This window comes from Rhizopus delemar, genomic scaffold (assembly GCF_000149305.1).
Source record: "Rhizopus delemar RA 99-880 supercont3.10 genomic scaffold, whole genome shotgun sequence".
Classification (NCBI taxonomy): domain Eukaryota; kingdom Fungi; phylum Mucoromycota; class Mucoromycetes; order Mucorales; family Rhizopodaceae; genus Rhizopus; species Rhizopus delemar.
The window spans coordinates 169,452-187,337 of NW_027137836.1; the positions used below are offsets into that span (position 1 = coordinate 169,452).

The 17,886-nt window shown below is 36.6% G+C and overlaps 9 protein-coding genes across 9 annotated transcripts; 7 read left to right on the forward strand and 2 right to left on the reverse strand.

Annotated features, from left to right (window-relative positions):
* Positions 1-1,311: 1,311 nt before the first annotated feature.
* On the forward strand, positions 1,312-2,175 carry RO3G_12015 (uncharacterized protein; the record flags this gene model as incomplete). The annotated part of the gene is made up of 2 exons (XM_067666599.1): positions 1,312-1,451; positions 1,509-2,175. The coding sequence occupies 2 exons, from the start codon at positions 1,312-1,314 to the stop codon at positions 2,173-2,175; spliced, it is 807 nt and encodes a 268-aa protein (XP_067522700.1).
* Positions 2,176-2,775: 600 nt separating this feature from the next.
* On the forward strand, positions 2,776-3,922 carry RO3G_12016 (uncharacterized protein; the record flags this gene model as incomplete). Its single annotated transcript, XM_067666600.1, has 3 exons — positions 2,776-2,818; positions 2,868-3,584; positions 3,633-3,922. The coding sequence occupies 3 exons, from the start codon at positions 2,776-2,778 to the stop codon at positions 3,920-3,922; spliced, it is 1,050 nt and encodes a 349-aa protein (XP_067522701.1).
* Positions 3,923-4,562: 640 nt separating this feature from the next.
* Positions 4,563-5,323, forward strand: RO3G_12017 (uncharacterized protein; the record flags this gene model as incomplete). The annotated part of the gene is made up of 4 exons (XM_067666601.1): positions 4,563-4,578; positions 5,015-5,082; positions 5,158-5,173; positions 5,211-5,323. The coding sequence occupies 4 exons, from the start codon at positions 4,563-4,565 to the stop codon at positions 5,321-5,323; spliced, it is 213 nt and encodes a 70-aa protein (XP_067522702.1).
* Positions 5,324-5,547: 224 nt separating this feature from the next.
* Positions 5,548-7,895, forward strand: RO3G_12018 (uncharacterized protein; the record flags this gene model as incomplete). The annotated part of the gene is made up of 7 exons (XM_067666602.1): positions 5,548-5,600; positions 5,683-5,737; positions 5,787-5,932; positions 5,983-6,026; positions 6,180-6,415; positions 6,583-7,816; positions 7,888-7,895. 7 exons carry the CDS (start codon positions 5,548-5,550, stop codon positions 7,893-7,895), a joined length of 1,776 nt encoding a protein of 591 aa, XP_067522703.1.
* A 392-nt stretch (positions 7,896-8,287) lies between these two features.
* On the reverse strand, positions 8,288-9,483 carry RO3G_12019 (uncharacterized protein; the record flags this gene model as incomplete). The annotated part of the gene is made up of 4 exons (XM_067666603.1): positions 8,288-8,294; positions 8,365-9,068; positions 9,119-9,321; positions 9,375-9,483. The coding sequence occupies 4 exons, from the start codon at positions 9,481-9,483 to the stop codon at positions 8,288-8,290; spliced, it is 1,023 nt and encodes a 340-aa protein (XP_067522704.1).
* A 106-nt stretch (positions 9,484-9,589) lies between these two features.
* Positions 9,590-11,170, forward strand: RO3G_12020 (uncharacterized protein; the record flags this gene model as incomplete). The annotated part of the gene is made up of 4 exons (XM_067666604.1): positions 9,590-9,721; positions 9,779-9,936; positions 9,989-10,123; positions 10,312-11,170. The coding sequence occupies 4 exons, from the start codon at positions 9,590-9,592 to the stop codon at positions 11,168-11,170; spliced, it is 1,284 nt and encodes a 427-aa protein (XP_067522705.1).
* Positions 11,171-11,191: 21 nt separating this feature from the next.
* Positions 11,192-12,232, reverse strand: RO3G_12021 (uncharacterized protein; the record flags this gene model as incomplete). The annotated part of the gene is made up of 4 exons (XM_067666605.1): positions 11,192-11,214; positions 11,349-11,715; positions 11,768-12,091; positions 12,143-12,232. The coding sequence occupies 4 exons, from the start codon at positions 12,230-12,232 to the stop codon at positions 11,192-11,194; spliced, it is 804 nt and encodes a 267-aa protein (XP_067522706.1).
* A 2,755-nt stretch (positions 12,233-14,987) lies between these two features.
* Positions 14,988-17,037, forward strand: RO3G_12022 (uncharacterized protein; the record flags this gene model as incomplete). Its single annotated transcript, XM_067666606.1, has 2 exons — positions 14,988-15,015; positions 15,068-17,037. 2 exons carry the CDS (start codon positions 14,988-14,990, stop codon positions 17,035-17,037), a joined length of 1,998 nt encoding a protein of 665 aa, XP_067522707.1.
* A 210-nt stretch (positions 17,038-17,247) lies between these two features.
* Positions 17,248-17,528, forward strand: RO3G_12023 (uncharacterized protein; the record flags this gene model as incomplete). The annotated part of the gene is made up of 2 exons (XM_067666607.1): positions 17,248-17,443; positions 17,491-17,528. 2 exons carry the CDS (start codon positions 17,248-17,250, stop codon positions 17,526-17,528), a joined length of 234 nt encoding a protein of 77 aa, XP_067522708.1.
* Between the last annotated feature and the right edge of the window lie 358 nt (positions 17,529-17,886).

The window sequence follows — 17,886 nt, forward strand, 5'->3', positions numbered from 1 at the left end:
CTGGCAAAGAATCGTCATTGATACTGGATCAAACAATAGAACATTTGGTAGAGAAGGTGCTACCTAAAAGCAAAACGAGAACAGGAATCATGCTTGGCGCTATTTCACCATATATAGATATGATACCTTCTTTGAACAAAAAAAAAGGGGGGGGGGCAAGGAGCAGCAAAATAATTGGAATCAGCTGCAAAGGTGGTATGATTATTGAATACTATTTTAATTTTGTATCTGCAAGGTTGAATATGAGAAACAAGCATGGAGAGTTTCAATAGGGTTAGTTGGTAATGGAAAATGCATCAATACATGAATACGCCAGCATTCAAACATCTATTGAAAGCTATGGATACAAATGTGTGTACTATTTCCTTGTTTCCCGAATTAGATCTCACAAACTAATTCTGGACCGTATGGCAAAGTAAATCAAAGGGAGAAAAACGATTTAAAGAAGAAAGCCTGGCTATTCGAATGAGGAATGTAATTCAATTTTCTATGGTGTTTTATAAGGATTTTGCAGATACTCTGCCTCGGAGTTTGAAGAGTTAAAGCGTAAACCCATTTAGTTTAACAATAAACCATCCTGCTTGTAAAAAAAAAAAATATGCATACGGTCCATAGAACAGACATTTCTTTTAAAAATCGGTGAATTATATTTTTAGCTTTCACTAAAACCATAATTTGATGTTACGCAATTTTTTCCCTCAAAGTGCACGAATATGTTCGGAAAAAAGTGTATAGCAACTTTACAGAGGGAAAATAAAAATTCTCCTCGATAGATCAAAAAAAGAGAGAGTGTGTGGGGCAAGTGATGTTTGTTGAGCTACTTGATAAAGATAATAAAAAAAAACATAAAAGTCGATTGAAAGGAATATTTCATCTAAAGTTTAAATACAAAGTGTTCCGTGATTTAATCTATCAATCTATCTTTTGTGTAAATACTAATCTTACCCTTCTTTTCATAATAAACCCATTATTTATAAAACCCTATACAAAATCTATCAAATCGTTTCATTTCTAATATGTATTATTCAAGGGTTCATGCAAAATAACATTGTACAAAACAATCTACAAACAACCATCACTCGGAAATTATTGATAATAATAAAAAAAAAAAAAAGAAAGTGGGCATAGGTGTGAATAAAGTTAATAAAGATATCACGACATGATTCATAACAAGTCAAAGAGCAAGTAAGAGTCATCTACTCATTCATTGGAAACTGTGTTTCAATAAAAAATTTTTTCACTCACTTGGTCACTTTCCATTGCTTTATATAAAAGATTCACTCTCTTCTTTTTTTATTTTAACTAAATAAAATGACTGAAATAAGCTTATCAACAACTAATCTTCCATTATTGTATTCAAAAGAAAAGTTGATAAAGCTTTATGGTATCGATCTATTTGCTGCTGCATCTTCTTCTGCTATGGTCGCTCCTTTTATTGCTATTGTTGATAGGTAAATTGAAAAATTTATGCGAATCGGTCAATTAACTCACAGACATGATGGGATCAGATCAATTATAGAAAACTTAAATGGAAAGAGAAGATTAAAAGAAGGATTAAGATACGGATTAAGACACTTTTTTTCACAACCACTTCATTTCACTACCTCACCTCAATTCCGACTTGTCTTGGCCGTTTACTTCTCGACTTATACCACTGCCAATTTCATCGAGACCACTTGCGAACAATATTCTGTCGATCCCTCACAAAAATCCATGTACAAATTCCTTAGTACCTCTGCTGTCAATATGCTCCTCAGTATTTATAAAGATCGTGCGTTTACTAAAATGTTTGGTATCTCGACCAGCAAATCATTACCCAAATTAACGTATCTCTTATTTGCCGCACGTGACGGACTGACGATCGCAGCCAGTTTTAATGCACCGACGTATGTCGCCGAAAAGCTTCAAACATATCGACCTTCAACAAATCCCACATCGGCCACCGTTGCCTCACAGTTGGCTTGTCCTGCTGCTGTTCAGATGATCAGTACACCGATTCATCTCTTTGCACTCGATCTATTCAATCGACCTCAGGCATCCACAAGTATGCGATTTCATCTCATTCGAAAAGAATATTTCAAGAGCGCCTTGGCTAGAATTGGTCGTATCGGTCCTGCTTTTGGGATTGGTGGTGTGGGGAATTCTTTTGTGCGAAGTTACAGAAATGTAGTTTAATTTTTTTTTGTTTATTTATTAAAAGATAGGAAAAAAAGGAAATTTTTTTTTCTGAAATGTTACAAAACAAATGAAAATGGGATAAAGCTTTTTTTTTTTTTCTTCTTTTTTAGCTTATTCATCAATTTTCCTTATTATAGAAAAAGCTTACGCACTTCTTTTTTCCAATACTGGATGAATGATCTCATCGTTTGGATAACAGAAAAGGGTCCGACGATCGAGAATACACGTGGCGTAGTCACCTTAATGCTTTATGTCTTTTTGTTTTATTGAATAAACTGCTTATTGCTATCAAATTGTTCATTCAAGATGAATCATTATCCTTCTTGTACAGGATCAAATCAAGAAAGCTTATTCAACTTAGTTTTTTAGTTTCTAGTTTTATTTTTTTCAAAAAAAAAAAAAGATAACTTTAGATTAATAATCAAAAAACAGCACGTCAATGATTGGCAGAGCGAACCTATGTGTTACGAATATGACAAGAGCCATCTTTTAATGGTTAGTGTAGTTTGTGACAATTATTTTGACATTTATCACCTATAAAAAGAAACTTTCATTCCAGCTTTTTTAAACTTCTTCTTTATAACAAACACATATAAAATGTCTGATAATACTTTTCACGGATGGGCTGCTGTTGCTAAAGGTGAATAGATACAAAAGAATAAAAAGATTTACATACTGACAAACAATAGATCAACCTTTGGAATGGACCGAATTACCCTTGAGAGCTCCTGATGACAACAGTGTTGACATGAAAATCACTCACTGTGGTATTTGTGGTTCTGATATCCACGTTCAAGACAGTGGTTGGGGTGTTTCTGACTATCCTTGCGTGACTGGTCACGAAATTGTGGGTGTCTGTACGGCGGTTGGTAAGAACGTGAAGAACATCAAGGTCGGTGATCGCATCGGTGTCGGTGCTCAATCAGGTTCTTGTCACGAATGTGCCAACTGCAAAAATGGTGAAGAAAACCTTTGTACGAATGGATCCGTGGGTACTTACAACAGTCGCTGGCCTAACGGTGACAAGTCCTTTGGTGGTTACGCTGATAAATGGAGAGGCGATGCTCGCTTTGTTTTCAAGGTCCCTGACAACATGTCCAACGAAATTGCTGCCACCTTCTTTTGTGCTGGTGTGACCACTTACTCTCCCTTGAAGCGCTATGGCGTGACGAAGGGTAGCAAGGTGGGCGTGGTTGGCATCGGTGGTTTGGGCCACTTTGCCGTCCAGTGGGCCAAGGCGATGGGTGCTGAAGTGGTTGCTCTCTCTAGCTCGGACAGAAAGCGCGACGATGCGGCCGCTTTGGGCTGTGATGACTATGTTGTTACCAGTGATGCTGAACAAATGAAGGCTCACCACAATACGTTTACTCACATCATCTGTACTGCTTACAGCAAATCATTCGATTGTAAGTCATGAATTTTAGCATGTGCATCGTTTTCTAAACTTTCTCTAGGGGTCTCCTTCTTCAAGTTAATGACCACCAACAGCCACTTTATCATGGTTGCCCTTCCCGAAGCTCCCATTAACGGTATTCCTGCCATGTTACTGGCTGCCAAGCAAATCAATTTTGTTGGTTCCATGATTGGCTCCCCCGCTATGATTGAAGACATGCTTCAATTTGCTGCCACCCATGGTGTGAAGCCTTGGATCCAAAAATACCCCATGAAGGAATGTAACGAAGCTGTCAAGGCCTTCAGAGAAGGCAAGCCTAGATACAGAATTGTCTTGGAAAACGAACAGTAGGTTACTCTCATTCTCCACTCCTCTCTTCAGCATGTATAAATCATTCGTAAATAAAGTAGATCAAACCTTTAATTGGATCCGAATTGTTATTTAACTAATTTAATGAATGCAAATAATGAAATCTCCATTTAAAAAAAATCGGGTGTGTGGAGCTTGGATTGGGATAAATGTTGGTCCCTTTGGAACACTTTGGAATCCTACTTTAAGTTAGAGCGTATAATATTACAGGGTCAGTTTATGAGAGTAATGTCGTGTTCTAAAAGGCATGAAAGACGAATCCTCTTCAATCTTGTTTAGTTCCTTTTTTTTATTCGAGAAGGAGAGCCTCTTTCATCCATTGAATGGTATCCTTCACCTTAGATAGAACTCGGCCTACCACCATGAACATCGTAATTGAGGTAGACTTTGGACTCTTTTGGGGGTACAATGCTCCCAGGTTACAGACTGTCAACCTTAAAAGATCATTAATTGTTTTCTGTAATTTTTTTAATGTATTTTGAGACCGATTGTAACAGTAAATCGGGTAAAATTTTAGTTAGTACGAATTGAAAGAAAGAAGGTTAAATAATTGACCCTTTCATTTTAATGATGTATTACACCGGAATTTACATTTCCCATCTTTAAAAAAGACGGTGCTAACATGTTGAAGGATGAAGGTAAAAATTCAATGTAAATAGCTTGACATCTCTAAAGCAAATTGGTAAAATGATGAAAGTTTTGAAGACACAAGAGAAGGAACTATAAATGATGTCAAGTCTGTTGGTATTACAGCGACTAGAACAAAAGGCTTACTTTTTGTCAAACAACGTGAAATGATGAATTTCATTTTGGCCACACCCTTTCGTCAGCGTTGGCCATCTCTTTCTTTTTCCTCACTTTTTCAATGCATGATCTGGCTTAATCTTTCCCACAGAAGGCATGGTAGACTCGGCCTAAATCCGTAGGTCATTGAAACCGGATGTGATCAGGCCCCAATACGGTACCTTCATTTACGTGGTTTGACCTATAAGCGCCATGGATTAAACATCACCCAAGTCAAAGCCCTAATGCTTGCATGAGTAGAGGTGTCAGCAGTATTAATTTTTAAGATAGTCATCACGATAGGATGGACAATTTTCAGATACAGGATAAATCAATGGACATGGTCTGATCTACCCATGGTAAGTCCAGCATATGAATGAATACCCTGCTTTCATGTCAGCATATGGTTTCTGGTCATCTTTTTTGAATGACAGTGTCAGCCTGATGCTTGTAAGAAAAACAGACGCGTTCTCCTTGCTGTGTACAGATGCACTCGTAGAGTCCAAGGACAGTACTCAGCAGTGCTGTCAAGGTGATTATCTAAAAATTCAGGGCTTTTTTATTGCTGTACTAGCTCAGAGATGGGAGATGCGTCAATGAGGTTTGGGTCCACTATGTACTGAAAAAAAGAGGATCGTGGTTTAAACAGTTTTGTGTAAACTACATTGTGTGTTGATTATGCCGCTAGAAAAATTTTCTTTTTTCTTTTATCAATAAAATGTGGTATTTAAAGTATTCAATATATACTAATGGCACAGGCAAAGATCAGTTTCTTTTTCTTTTTCAAAAGGCTTACTTTTCCTCTTTTTTATGTATATAGAACAATGCGCGTCCAATGTACTTTTGCCTGGAAAAGAATACATCATTGGCAAAAAGGGTAATAGAGAGAAAAGAAGTTTTTGTCGATTACTTGACAACAAATAAATAGATGCACATATTATCATAAGAAATGACAATAGTATCAGTAAGAAACATGCTACTATTCATATTGGGCCTATGACAATATCAGACTTGGTAAAATCTTGTTGATCGTACATACGCAGTAACATAACTTTTGAAAAAGGAAAACGTCAATTATAAACCAGATATCACAATCACAGCGCATGAGACAAGCTATGGAACTCGTTTGAATGGTGAATTGTTGAACGGATCTGTGCCATTGCATCATGAAGACATTTTACAATTGGGTAGCTTAGGATTCTATATGAAGTAAATATGCTTTGCTTTATGATTCTTTTTGCTTTACATCTTTTTATTAGAGTACGTTGGAAACCCGTTGCTGTATGTAGAAATGCTGCAAAAAGTATAGAAAAGAAAAAACTTGTGAGGGCTGCTTTGCGTGCAGGTGAATAAAAATACATGACCATACACATCAGCGTTGACATTCAACGTAAAATTTTAGGGTTTAATGTATTAAAAAAGTGGAATTCAAGATGCACTCATTTATACATGACAGATCTGATTGTGAGCGATAGATTGATTTATGCATTGGTGAATAATAAACCGATTGTGTCAGATAAATGGTTAGATAAATTGATAGAATTGGGCGATGTAGAAGAAGCAGATGCAGCAATAGAGCCTGTTGTCTTGAAAGATTATGGACCACTAAAAAAGACGATTGAATTGACTTATAATCCCAATCGAGAGGAGTTGTTTGAAAGCATCGAGTTTTGGATATTTACAAAGGCGCAGGTAAGACAACAATGAGAGTGAATGAATAAAATACGGGCATTGACAATGTATAAAAGTATGATCGTCTGGAGTTTTTAATAAGGTTATGCCACGGAGGAATCAAATTGGTTGACTTGGATGACAACATAGACATGAATCAATTGAAAGAAACTACAGTATTTATACAGCCCGTGCCAGAACTTTTATCCAATGACCAATGGATTGCTCTCGAGAGGCAGTTTTGCAGTCAGCACGGATTTGTGAGGACTATACCAGAACATGAAATGATTTATTCAGTACTTTATTGCTCAACTAATACGCTATGCAATCCTAGGGTACGCTATCCCTTTGAGACATCTACTACTGCAATCGAACCCAGTCCTCATCCACAGACACCTGTCGAAAACCAACCAAACCAAAGTTCTGATCGGCTAGAGACTAGTTCTAGACTGTACCGTTCTGAAGCTAATCCTCCCGTATCCTTGGATCCTGCCTCATCAAGCGAGACTTCACCTGTATCCTGTTCTGGACAAGGCACTATACCATTTGATCCTTCGGCCAATCATACATACACTGAACGGGATACCTTGCCATTCAACCCATCCAGTGTTCTTCCTTCCATCACACGCTCTCAAGCAGATACCGTCCCGTTCGATCCATCACGCACCCTTCGCTCTGTCTCACATTCTGAACGAGACACGGTACCGTTCGATCCATCCAAAGCACTTTTGCCTGAAACAAACACAACATCATTCAATTCATCAGAGACCTTGCTTTTATCTAAACCAGAACCACTCTCGCCTAGTCATGACTGGGAAGATGAAACAAAGGATCTATCGGCCTGTGCAGAAACCGGTAGTCTTGCACCTAGTCTGAATCAATTCTTTAATGACATGGTCGGGGATTTTGAACCACTTCCGCCGCCTTCTGATGAGGAAGTAAAAGACAATGACAGTAAACCGGCTAATCGCAACGGAGCATGTGCTGTTGCTATCGATTCTACTACCATTCGATCTTCTGAAACCAAAACTCCTTTAGCTCTTTCTTCATCTGCTAATACTACTACTATTGAACAAGAACCACTGGCAGCTGAGCTGACTACTGCTTCTGAAGCACTTGACACTGAACAGCTGACTACCGAACCTCCTGCTCCTTCTTCTCCTCTTTCTCCTATTCCTGTTTCAACTGATAGCTTTCAAACTGAACCTCTTACTGCTGAGTCTGAACAAACTACTGATTCTACGACTGAGACACGTACTACGACGACACAAAGTAGCTCTTACCGGACAGGTGTTAGATCCAGCCCCGTAGAGGATGATGTTCCTTCGGCTCAAGTTGTATACGTTAAGCTTGTGAAAAACACATGCTCTCCTATTACACAATCATCCTCTTCATCTACTGGTATCAATTACAAGCGGTTTCGTAAAGTACAGCAACCGTATGATCCTATACACATCGTACGCACCACACCACCACAAAATGAACAACATCAGAGACTTAGAGGTATATATACAAAAAAAAAAGTACAAAGAAATGAAGAGTTGTTAACCTGTCTATCTATAAGATAATGAAAGAGTACCAAGAAAACGTAGAGTAGAAAACACAGAGTTGTTTGATCCAGATATTACGATTAGAGTGAATAGAAGACGCTAAGTTTTTATTTTATTTTATTCTAACTCAATCTTTGCTTCTTTTTTCGTTTTGTTTTACATTTTTTACACATACAAGTTCCATCACTCAAGTCAGTTTCTGAGTCTGTAGAAGTCACCACCACCTTTCTTTTTCTAGCATTTATTTCCTCATCGCTACTACTGTTACTACTACTGCTACTGCTACTACTACTTGTTGAGCTGTTTGAACTGCTACTGCTAGGAGGTATTTGTGGCATAGTTCTCATTGCCTGTAGAGATGCAGCTGCCTGCCTATATATTTTGGGATCTTTTTGACCTAACTCTTGTATTTTTCTGTACAGCTTTTCACCCAACTTGGGTCTTGCATGTCGTGTATTCAAGTAAACATAGTCCAGATTGGTGAGCGAACAAAAGTTTTGAGTGACAGCGACGGTAAAATCAAGATTCATGACGACATGAGGCCAACCGCCAGGCACAAAGATGGTTTCACCTGGCTGCTGCAAGACCTCTACCATGCCCCATTCCTCTCCAAGAGTTTTTCCGGATGCTTGTCTTTTCTTGAATGTTGGATAGACCCGATCGAACCAAGAGATGCCCTCGTGGTCATAAGGCTTCATCGGTGGATCGTACAGGGACTTGGGCGTATTCGGTGGAAAGAGACACCACCGCTTGTGACCTCGGATAAGAGCATTCCAGGCTGAGGTCCCTAATGGGTCCTTGTGAATCCCTGTTCCACTTCGCCCCCCACCGATGACCATCCATCGGTAAGGTGGTCTTCGACTGCCAGTCAATTTGAAAAGATCCTCTGCAAAGTATCTCGGTACCTTGTAATCATCCAACAGACATGCCGGTTTCTTTGCTGATCCTTTCTTGGATCGTGATGCTCGGTAGAATCCACTGTCAAAGATGTAAAGTGGTGAATCATCGGTTAATCCTTCATTGCGTGAATAGTACAAGAATTCTTTCATCTTCATGTACACATTATCATCATTATCGTCATCTCCCACTTTAAACCGATGCGACTTGTAATACTTCATAAAGTACTATAAAAAGCGCTTAGTTGTATTCAAAACAAACTTTTCTTCTTACATACTTCTTCAGTCCAATGTTTGTTTGCTTTCCACTGATCAGTAACATGGGTAATGACAACAGGAACATTTTTTGATTCATATTTTTCAATAAATTCTTTCTTGGATACTTGTCTATAGTCTATTCTGGGTACTCTATCAAGATAAGAATCGATCCAATAATCGTTGCGGTGAAACTTCCACTTTTGCCAATCAAACAAATCGATCTCTAAAGATTTTGATTAAAAACAATGCTTATTTTTCACATGCAAGTGTTTTTACCTGATCTAACTTTTAGTTTCACTCTCTTAATTCTTCTATCATATTTTTCGTTTTTTGACAGTTTGTGTTTCTTCTTTACTTTTTCCAATGGTGTTATTTTAGTTACCATTGTTTCATTAAAAAGACAAAAAAAAAAAAATTTTTTTTTATTCACTTTTTTTTCTCTATAAAAAATTATGCCACGTAAAGGATATGTTGAAGACGATGAAGATTCAATGTCGACATTTTCAGAAGACTACCGTTCAACAAGGAAATATATGCAACCTGGTACTCGTCGATTAGCTTCACATAGTAAAAAAAAAGTTGCGTATTTTCATGACGAAGGCGTTGGAAACTATCATTATGGAGTAATAAAAAAAAAAAAAGTATCATGTTGTCTATACTCAACTTTTTAAATTATATAGGAGCGCCATCCTATGAAACCTCACCGTTTGACATTAACTAATCACTTGGTACTTAAATATGGTTTACACGAAAAAATGGAAATATTTCAACCTAGAAGAGCAACTGATAGTGAAATTAGAAATTTTCATTCTGAAGATTATGTAGACTTTTTAAAAAAGTAATGCAAACAAAGAGAAAAGAGCATGCAACCTAATCAAACATGTCCTTAGAGTGACACCAGATAATGCAGATGAATATGAAAATCTTTTTCAGCGATTCAATGTAGGAGACGATTGCCCTATATTTGATGGCATTTACGATTTTTGTCAAAGATATGCAGGAGCAACTATTGAAGCGTCAAGAAAGTTAATAGCAGAGGGGGCAGATATTTGCATCAACTGGTCTGGTGGACTTCATCATGCTAAAAAAAGTGAAGCAAGTGGATTTTGTTATGTGAATGATATTGTGCTTGGCATTTTAGAATTATTGAGGTTTTCTTTTTTTGAAGTCAATAGGATATGGATGGAAACTAATATATTTTTTATTCATCAAGGTATTTCCCACGCGTGTTATATATTGATATTGATATTCATCATGGTGATGGTGTTCAAGAAGCATTTTATTCAACTGACCGTGTCATGACCGTCAGTCTTCACAAATACAATGGCGATTTCTTTCCAGCAACAGGCCATATTGACGAAATAGGCAGTTCATTAGGCAAATATTATTCTGTGAACGTACCCCTTCGAGACGGTATTGACGATGATGCCTATGTTTGGCTATTTAAAGAAGTGATTGATGCTGTCATTGGCACCTACCAGCCCTCAGCGATTGTGTTACAGTGCGGTGCAGACTCACTTGGATGTGATCGACTGGGCTGCTTCAACCTGAGTATTCGTGCTCATGGTCGATGCGTGCAACTCGTTAAAAACTTTAATATTCCGTTGTTGGTCGTAGGTGGTGGAGGATATACGGTTCGAAATGTCGCGCGATGCTGGACATACGAGACATCAGTTCTTGTGGATACAGAATTAAGTGAAAACTTACCGCCGAATGAGTATCGTGATTTCTTTAAGCCGGATTATAAGCTACATCCAGATTTGAAAGGAAGAGTAGAGAATCAAAATGATAGAACTTATTTATTAAAAGTGAGAGAACGTGTCATGGAACAATTAAGATACCTGGATGCTGCTCCAAGTATTCAAATGCAAGAAATTCCACCTGATATACAAGGATTTTTGGATGGCGAAGAGGAGCAAAGAGATGCTGAGGAGGATTCAGAGATAGGAAAAGACACAAGATCTTTCAGAAGGAAAAGTATTATACACGAAAATGAGTGGTATAGTGATGAAGATGATAATGATGATAGTGATGATGGCTGGAATGGAATGAATATAGATGATGATGATTAATGTGATTATTATTAACTTGTATTATATATAAAGAGAAAGAGAACCTTTTTATTATAAAAAAAATTAAGCCTTTGCTTTCTTCGCTGCTCTTTCTTCGTTTTCCTTCATTTCTTTCTTTGTTTTCTTTACTGTAGTTAAAAAGTGAGTAAAGCGTTTCTTTCATATGCATATGACTTACCATATCGATGGTACAAGACCTCACCGCCACAAACGCCGTTTTCAACCTTTGTTAATTCCAAAGTCATTCTTGGTCCAATCTCATGCAGACGCACTGCTCTTTGTTCATTTCTGCGTTCATGAGTTACTGTCACCGTAGATTCTGGTCCATCTTCAACATCACTTTCTGATACAATGGCCTCTCTTAGTACATAATCTGATATATCTTCATAATCACCTAAGTTAGGTAAATCGGTATTTACTACTCTCTTGATTGATTTTGATACACCTGTCGCTTTCACACCAATCGTGTAGTGACGTACATCGATTTGGCGTGTGTCGTCGTTATAGTTAAACAACAAGACTCGCTTTGCTTGAGACAATTGCATCTAATCAGTTTAAGGTTATTGCCTTTTCTTTTTATACAAATTTCTCTTTTACCGTTTGAATGTCTATTGAAGGAAACATATTTTGTAACATGGCTGTCATGACTTTAAATTCTTTGCCTGATTGTTGGAAATTATTCAAGACAATCAATGGACTTGTGCGGTATTCTATATCTGATGTCTTTGGGTTCTTTTGAAGGGCCAGACAATCCTTGGCCAAAACATATTCAACTACTCGGAAAGTCAAGGTGGGTCCACGAGGTACACGACAAATACGAAGATTGATATTTTTCTCTGTACGACTAAAGATCACAAAATGAGTAACACCAAGTTGTCCTGCAACCATGACAAAATCTTTAAGACGGTTCGATCGACGCTCCTATACATGTGCAATAAGTTCAAGTGCTTTTTAATAAAGAATCTCTTTTACTCTTAAGTGGCTGGCTGTGTGTGGTTCAAATATACGACGAACATCTTTTACAAGTGCAGTAACTGAACTTCCAACAATACCCGATCGCATAACAAAACTCTTTGGGATCTTCTCCATTTCTTCTTCTGTTGGTGCAAGGTGAGTTCTAGTCTTTCTCTACAAAGCACAAGCCAAATTAGTAAGATTACAAGAACAATGAAGTCCGTATAACTAAAGTAGGTTTACCTTTCTTTTGCCCATTTTGTACAAAAAATGTTTATAATAAAAAAAAAAAAAGAATTGTTCAAGTTGCCACCTAAAAAAGAGTTTAATATAGTGTATACGAAAGCAAGTCACTTTAATTGCGCCTCTTTTTTGCATGAATGATTTTACTTCCCGAATCAATTTACTAATAAAATATGCACTGTTAAATAGTTACAGTTTTTATGGTTAGCACTTACATTTCATTGGGATGTGACTAATTATCTATGCTACTACTTTAATCTCTTGGGCTAAAACGATGAACTTTGCTCGCTTTTTAGCTTATAGTTCCAATAAAAATCAAAAACGAATTAAAGGGCTTTTTGTATTGACTGATTTTTACGTACAATTATATGACTAATTGCGTTCAAGTATAAGTATCTTTTTTTTTTTTTTTTTTTATGGATGAAAATTTTAATGTTTATTAAAACTTATCAAAGAGTATAAGGATTAAGAGCGATACAAGTGTATTAAACAGTGACTTGTCGCGAAAATACAAAAGAAATTAGCATAGAGAATTGTAAGCAGATAGTTTCAATAGCTCCTTCTGGATTTGATTGAGGACAATCTCATCCACAAGTATAAGTATCTCTATTTTTTTAGCTTTATAAGCCTGCTTTTGGACAAACTTTAACTTTACTCCGTCATTTGTAGTCCATCCGGATAGTGTTACAAGTCGTGCATGCCATAAAGCCTGCTAATGAGGAACTAGATGTGGTAAAGATTATAGCTAAACAGTATGGCAAGTCTTTGTTTGGCATTATTTTTTTCTATTTGTTAAAAAGTGAATTTCGATGCCATCGTACTGTTGATCTCCAAGTAAATGCAAAGATTTAAGTTTCTTGTTCGTGATTCCTATCTAAATACTTATTCTTCTCGTTCTTCGGCAGCAAGCTCAATCTAACAAAGTCATCAAAGTTGTATAGCAATTAACAGTTCTTTGCTTAATATATATTGTAACTTAAACTTTACTGTATACACTAAAAGCAAGAAAAATCTGATAATTTCCCACAATATCAATAATAAGGGCCTGCATAAATCGAGTGAGATATAATAAATCATTGTTATAATCTATTTTTCACTATAAACAGCAATGTATCCAAATATATATATAGTCTTGGAAAAATATTGTGCAATAAAAGAAATTGAGAGCATTTTTAGATCTCAATTTCAAGTCATTCATTGAATAGTCATGAAGAAATGCCTATCTTGTGAGGTCTAGGGCGATTTTGACTGTGTATCTGCATATGACGCAACATAAGTTATCATATAGTCAAGTTTGTGAAAGTTCTTATAGATATCCTTGACAAACATGATAAGAAAAAAACCTTCATTGCCATAGACAACTGCAAAATTCATCACACTATTTTTGTTGTTGAGAAAATTAATAGAAGAGGCTATAAACCCTTATTTATACCATCTGTTTCCCCTTCTTAAATTGTGTAGAGGAACGCTGATCTAAAATAAAAACATCATCAAAAGAGACCCTTTAGAAAAACAAGACAAGCTTACAATACATATTAGAGAAACATATAGTTTTGTAGCTATTGAAGATTATCAGGGTTGCATAAGATATTCTAAAATTTTTGGAAAACATGCACTAATAAAGGAATTGGCTAAAAAAAAATTTGATAATATTATCATTTATTTGAAATTTACAATGTGTCTTTGTCTACAATGCTAATTATTATGTCTTTAAAAAGCTCCCAAGTATTTCTCTAATGTCTTATTTTAAGAAATACGGAATAAAAAAAGAACTAGGGACGAATATCACAAATAGTAAAACTAGCAGTGTTTGCTCCATCTTTCTTAGTGCGCGGTTGGTATCTAAGAACGCCTCTGTTTACAACGCAACAAGAACAAGTCTTAAGACATTTTAAATCACTGCTGTGATTAGGCTATTTGTTTCAATATTTTTTCAGTTTTGTCGTCAATGATTAATTAGTTATACATAACTGTAACATTACGATATTATTATCAGCTGTACTTGCATAAGTTACGCATTATTGATTAGCTTACAATAATACTAAACCATATATCAGGATTTATAATTAATAGATCATGTTGATGATGATTAGGTAATATTAACTTATCTATCGTACCATGGTTCACTATTTGACAAGCATGTTGGATACATACTGATCTGCATTATAAAGCGTGATGTTACTTCATAGCAGAAAACAGCATTATTATAGCTTAGTAATTTAATATCAAAATTAATTCTTATTAATCGCTGTCGCATGATTACTATTGCACTTTAAGAATATCAATAGTAGTAAGATCAACCAGTCTTGCATTATTAAAAAAGTAACTAATGTCCAATCAAATGTTTAGAAAGTGTGTCGTCATCATCTATGTGACATCTCCTTTTGAGGAAGACGAGTTTTAGCATAAAAAGTTTTGGACTTGACAATCTTTGGTGTTTCAATAAACGCTAAATGTTCATCCTTTAAAAGAAAAAAATTTAATTCGTCCGACTCCATTTTTGGAAAAAAGAGCATGTGTGACTATTTTAATAGGGAGTCACAACAGAATAAGTTTTTATAAAAAAGTCTTTTATATTTTTTATTAGTTTTTATAGATCTTTTTCATTTAAACAAAGAAAATGTCAAGAAAAGATAGTAGCAAAGAAGGTATATATAATATGGTTGGTATTAAAGAGCGTTGCTAACTCTTTATTATTAGATCGCTCTGATAGAAGAGATAAAAAAGATAAGCAACGATCTCGCAAGAGAGATAGAGATGAAAGAAAGTCAAGCCCAAGCCAAGAAGAATCAACACCTGTACCTTCTTCACCTGTCCCTGAACCTGAAAGCAAAAAGCGTAAAGTGGTTGAAGAAACTGACAACTCTGACGAAAAGCTTGCATTGAGCAATTTCCGTATTTCTGAAGGTACCATTGAGAACTTGGAAAAGAAAGGCATCTCCTCCCTTTTTGAAATTCAAGCAGCTACCTTTGATACAATTTATGATGGTAAGGACGTCTTGGCTCGTGCTCGTACAGGTACAGGAAAAACCTTGGCCTTTGCTATCCCTGTAGTTGAACGATTGGCACTTGACAAGAACTATCGTGAACGCCGTGGTCGTTCTCCTCGTGTGCTCGTGCTCTGTCCTACTCGTGATTTAGCCAAGCAAGTCTGTGGTGACTTTGAACAGGTCTCTGGTAACCGTTTAAAGACTTTACCTGTTTATGGTGGTGTACCTTACAACGAACAAACCAGTGTTTTTAGAGAAGGTGTCGATGTCGTAGTAGGTACGCCCGGTCGTATCCTGGATCACATCAAATTCGGAAATATGAAGTTGCATGATCTCAAGTTTATTGTTTTGGATGAAGCCGATGAAATGTTGGATGCTCGTGGCTTTGAGGAAGACATGTTTAATTTGCTTTCCAGCATTCAAGAACAAAAGGAAACTCGCGATTATCAAACCTTGCTCTTTTCAGCTACTGTACCTGAATCTGTGATGCAAACCATCCAACGTTTCCTCAAGGAAGACTACGAACGTATTGATCTGATTGGTAATGCTAAAAACAGAACCAACACCAATATCCGTCATATTGCCATGCCCTCCTCATACCACACTCGTGCTGATATCATTGGTGATGTAGTCAATGTCTATGGTCGCAGTGGCTTGACTGTCATCTTTTGTGCTACCAAAGCTGATGCCAACGAATTAGGCGCTCATGATAAAATCAAGCAAGATGCTGCTGTATTACACGGTGATATTGCCCAAGCCTCACGTGAGGCTACCATGAAGGCCTTCAGAGAAGGTAAATACAAATGTATTGTCTGTACCGACGTGCTTGCCCGTGGTCTTGATATTCCCCAAGTCGATTTGGTCATCAACTGTCAACCTCCCAAGGATCCTGAAACCTATGTGCATCGTTCTGGTCGTACTGGTCGTGCAGGTCGTTCTGGTGTCTGTGTGACTTTCTATAAGCCTGCTGAAGAAGGTTTACTTTCTTACATCTCTAAGCGTACCGGTGTTCAATTTGAACAACTCTCTGCACCTCGTCCTGAAGATATCATTGAAGCTACCACTGAGGATGCTTTCAAATCTATTGATCTTGTCAAGCCTGATGTGTTGCCCTTCTTTGAAAAGCCTGCTCAAGAATTGATTGATAAACACGGAGCCTTAAATGCTGTTGCTGCTGCCTTGGCTTTCATGACTGGTTATCATCAAGGTGTCCCTAGCCGTTCTCTTTTGACATCTCAAGAAGGTCAAACTACACTTTTGCTTCAATTGAGCTACACAATTCAACATCCTGGTTATGTCCGTAATATCATTAGTCGTGAATATCCTGAATTAGGCTATGATGATGTCAAAGGATGGCGTATGACAGAAGACTCAATGGGTGTTGTATTTGATATCAAATCATCCCGATGTGAAGTAAAGGAAGATGGTGAAGTCTTATTAGTCGGTAGACCCTGGACAGCTCACAATATCACCTTGTCTGCTCCCAAATCTTTACCTACTCTTCAAGATCGTGATAATAGATCTGGTGGTGGTTATGGTGGTGGACGTGGTAACAGTGGCTATGGCAATCGATCTGGTGGCGGTGGCTATGGTGGACGTGGTAATAATAATTATAACAATAGATCAGGTGGTGGCTATGGTGGTGGAAGAAGAAACAATAACTATGGTGGAAGACGTTAAAAGTAATCATTATCTGCATTTTAAATCATTTTTATTTATTGTAAAATAAAAGTTCTCTTATAAAGTATAACCCTTTTTCTTTTTTCTTTTTTTTTTTTGAAAATGAAAGAATCGGATTGGGAAACTCAACATCAAGGTTTTTTTTTCTTTGGATTCTTTTTCGACAATGACTAATCAACTGCTTCAATAGCAAAAGATGAAGATCTTGTAATGGCAGAAAGAGATGACGACAATTCAGAAAAGAGCCAAGAAAAAATATACCCTGATTCACCAGCGAGAATTATCCCAACCAATGATTACGAACTTGGTTCTCCACAATGGAATGATATAATGGATGAAAAAGGAGATGGCATGTTTTATATGATGCACTTGGAAAAATCAACTGTCCATCAAAACTTTTTTAATAGTAAATTGCCTATAATTTTTTTTATGAATTTACTTATCTGTTTATAGGCTTTGATGATGATTTTGATGACGAAGATTTATCTTAATAAAAAATATTGCATAATTTCCCAGGTTTTTTTTTTTTTTTTTCTTTAATATATGCAATCGATATTTGAACTTGAAAAAGAGAAAGAATTATATTCTATTCTAGGTTGTGTAGACAGTAGTTCTGTAAGGCTAAATGATAATAAATATCAAGCAAATTAATACATTGGATAGGCCAGAACAAATAAAGACAGAATATAAAAAGCTTAGCTTTGCTATATCATCCAGACAAGAACAGCTCAAAAAGTAACGAATTTAAAAAAGATACAATCAGCTTACAATATTCTGGGTAATCCATCTACAAGAGCACAATACGATCGATGGAAGGCAAGTGGAATCATTATTCCCTTTTCTGATTTT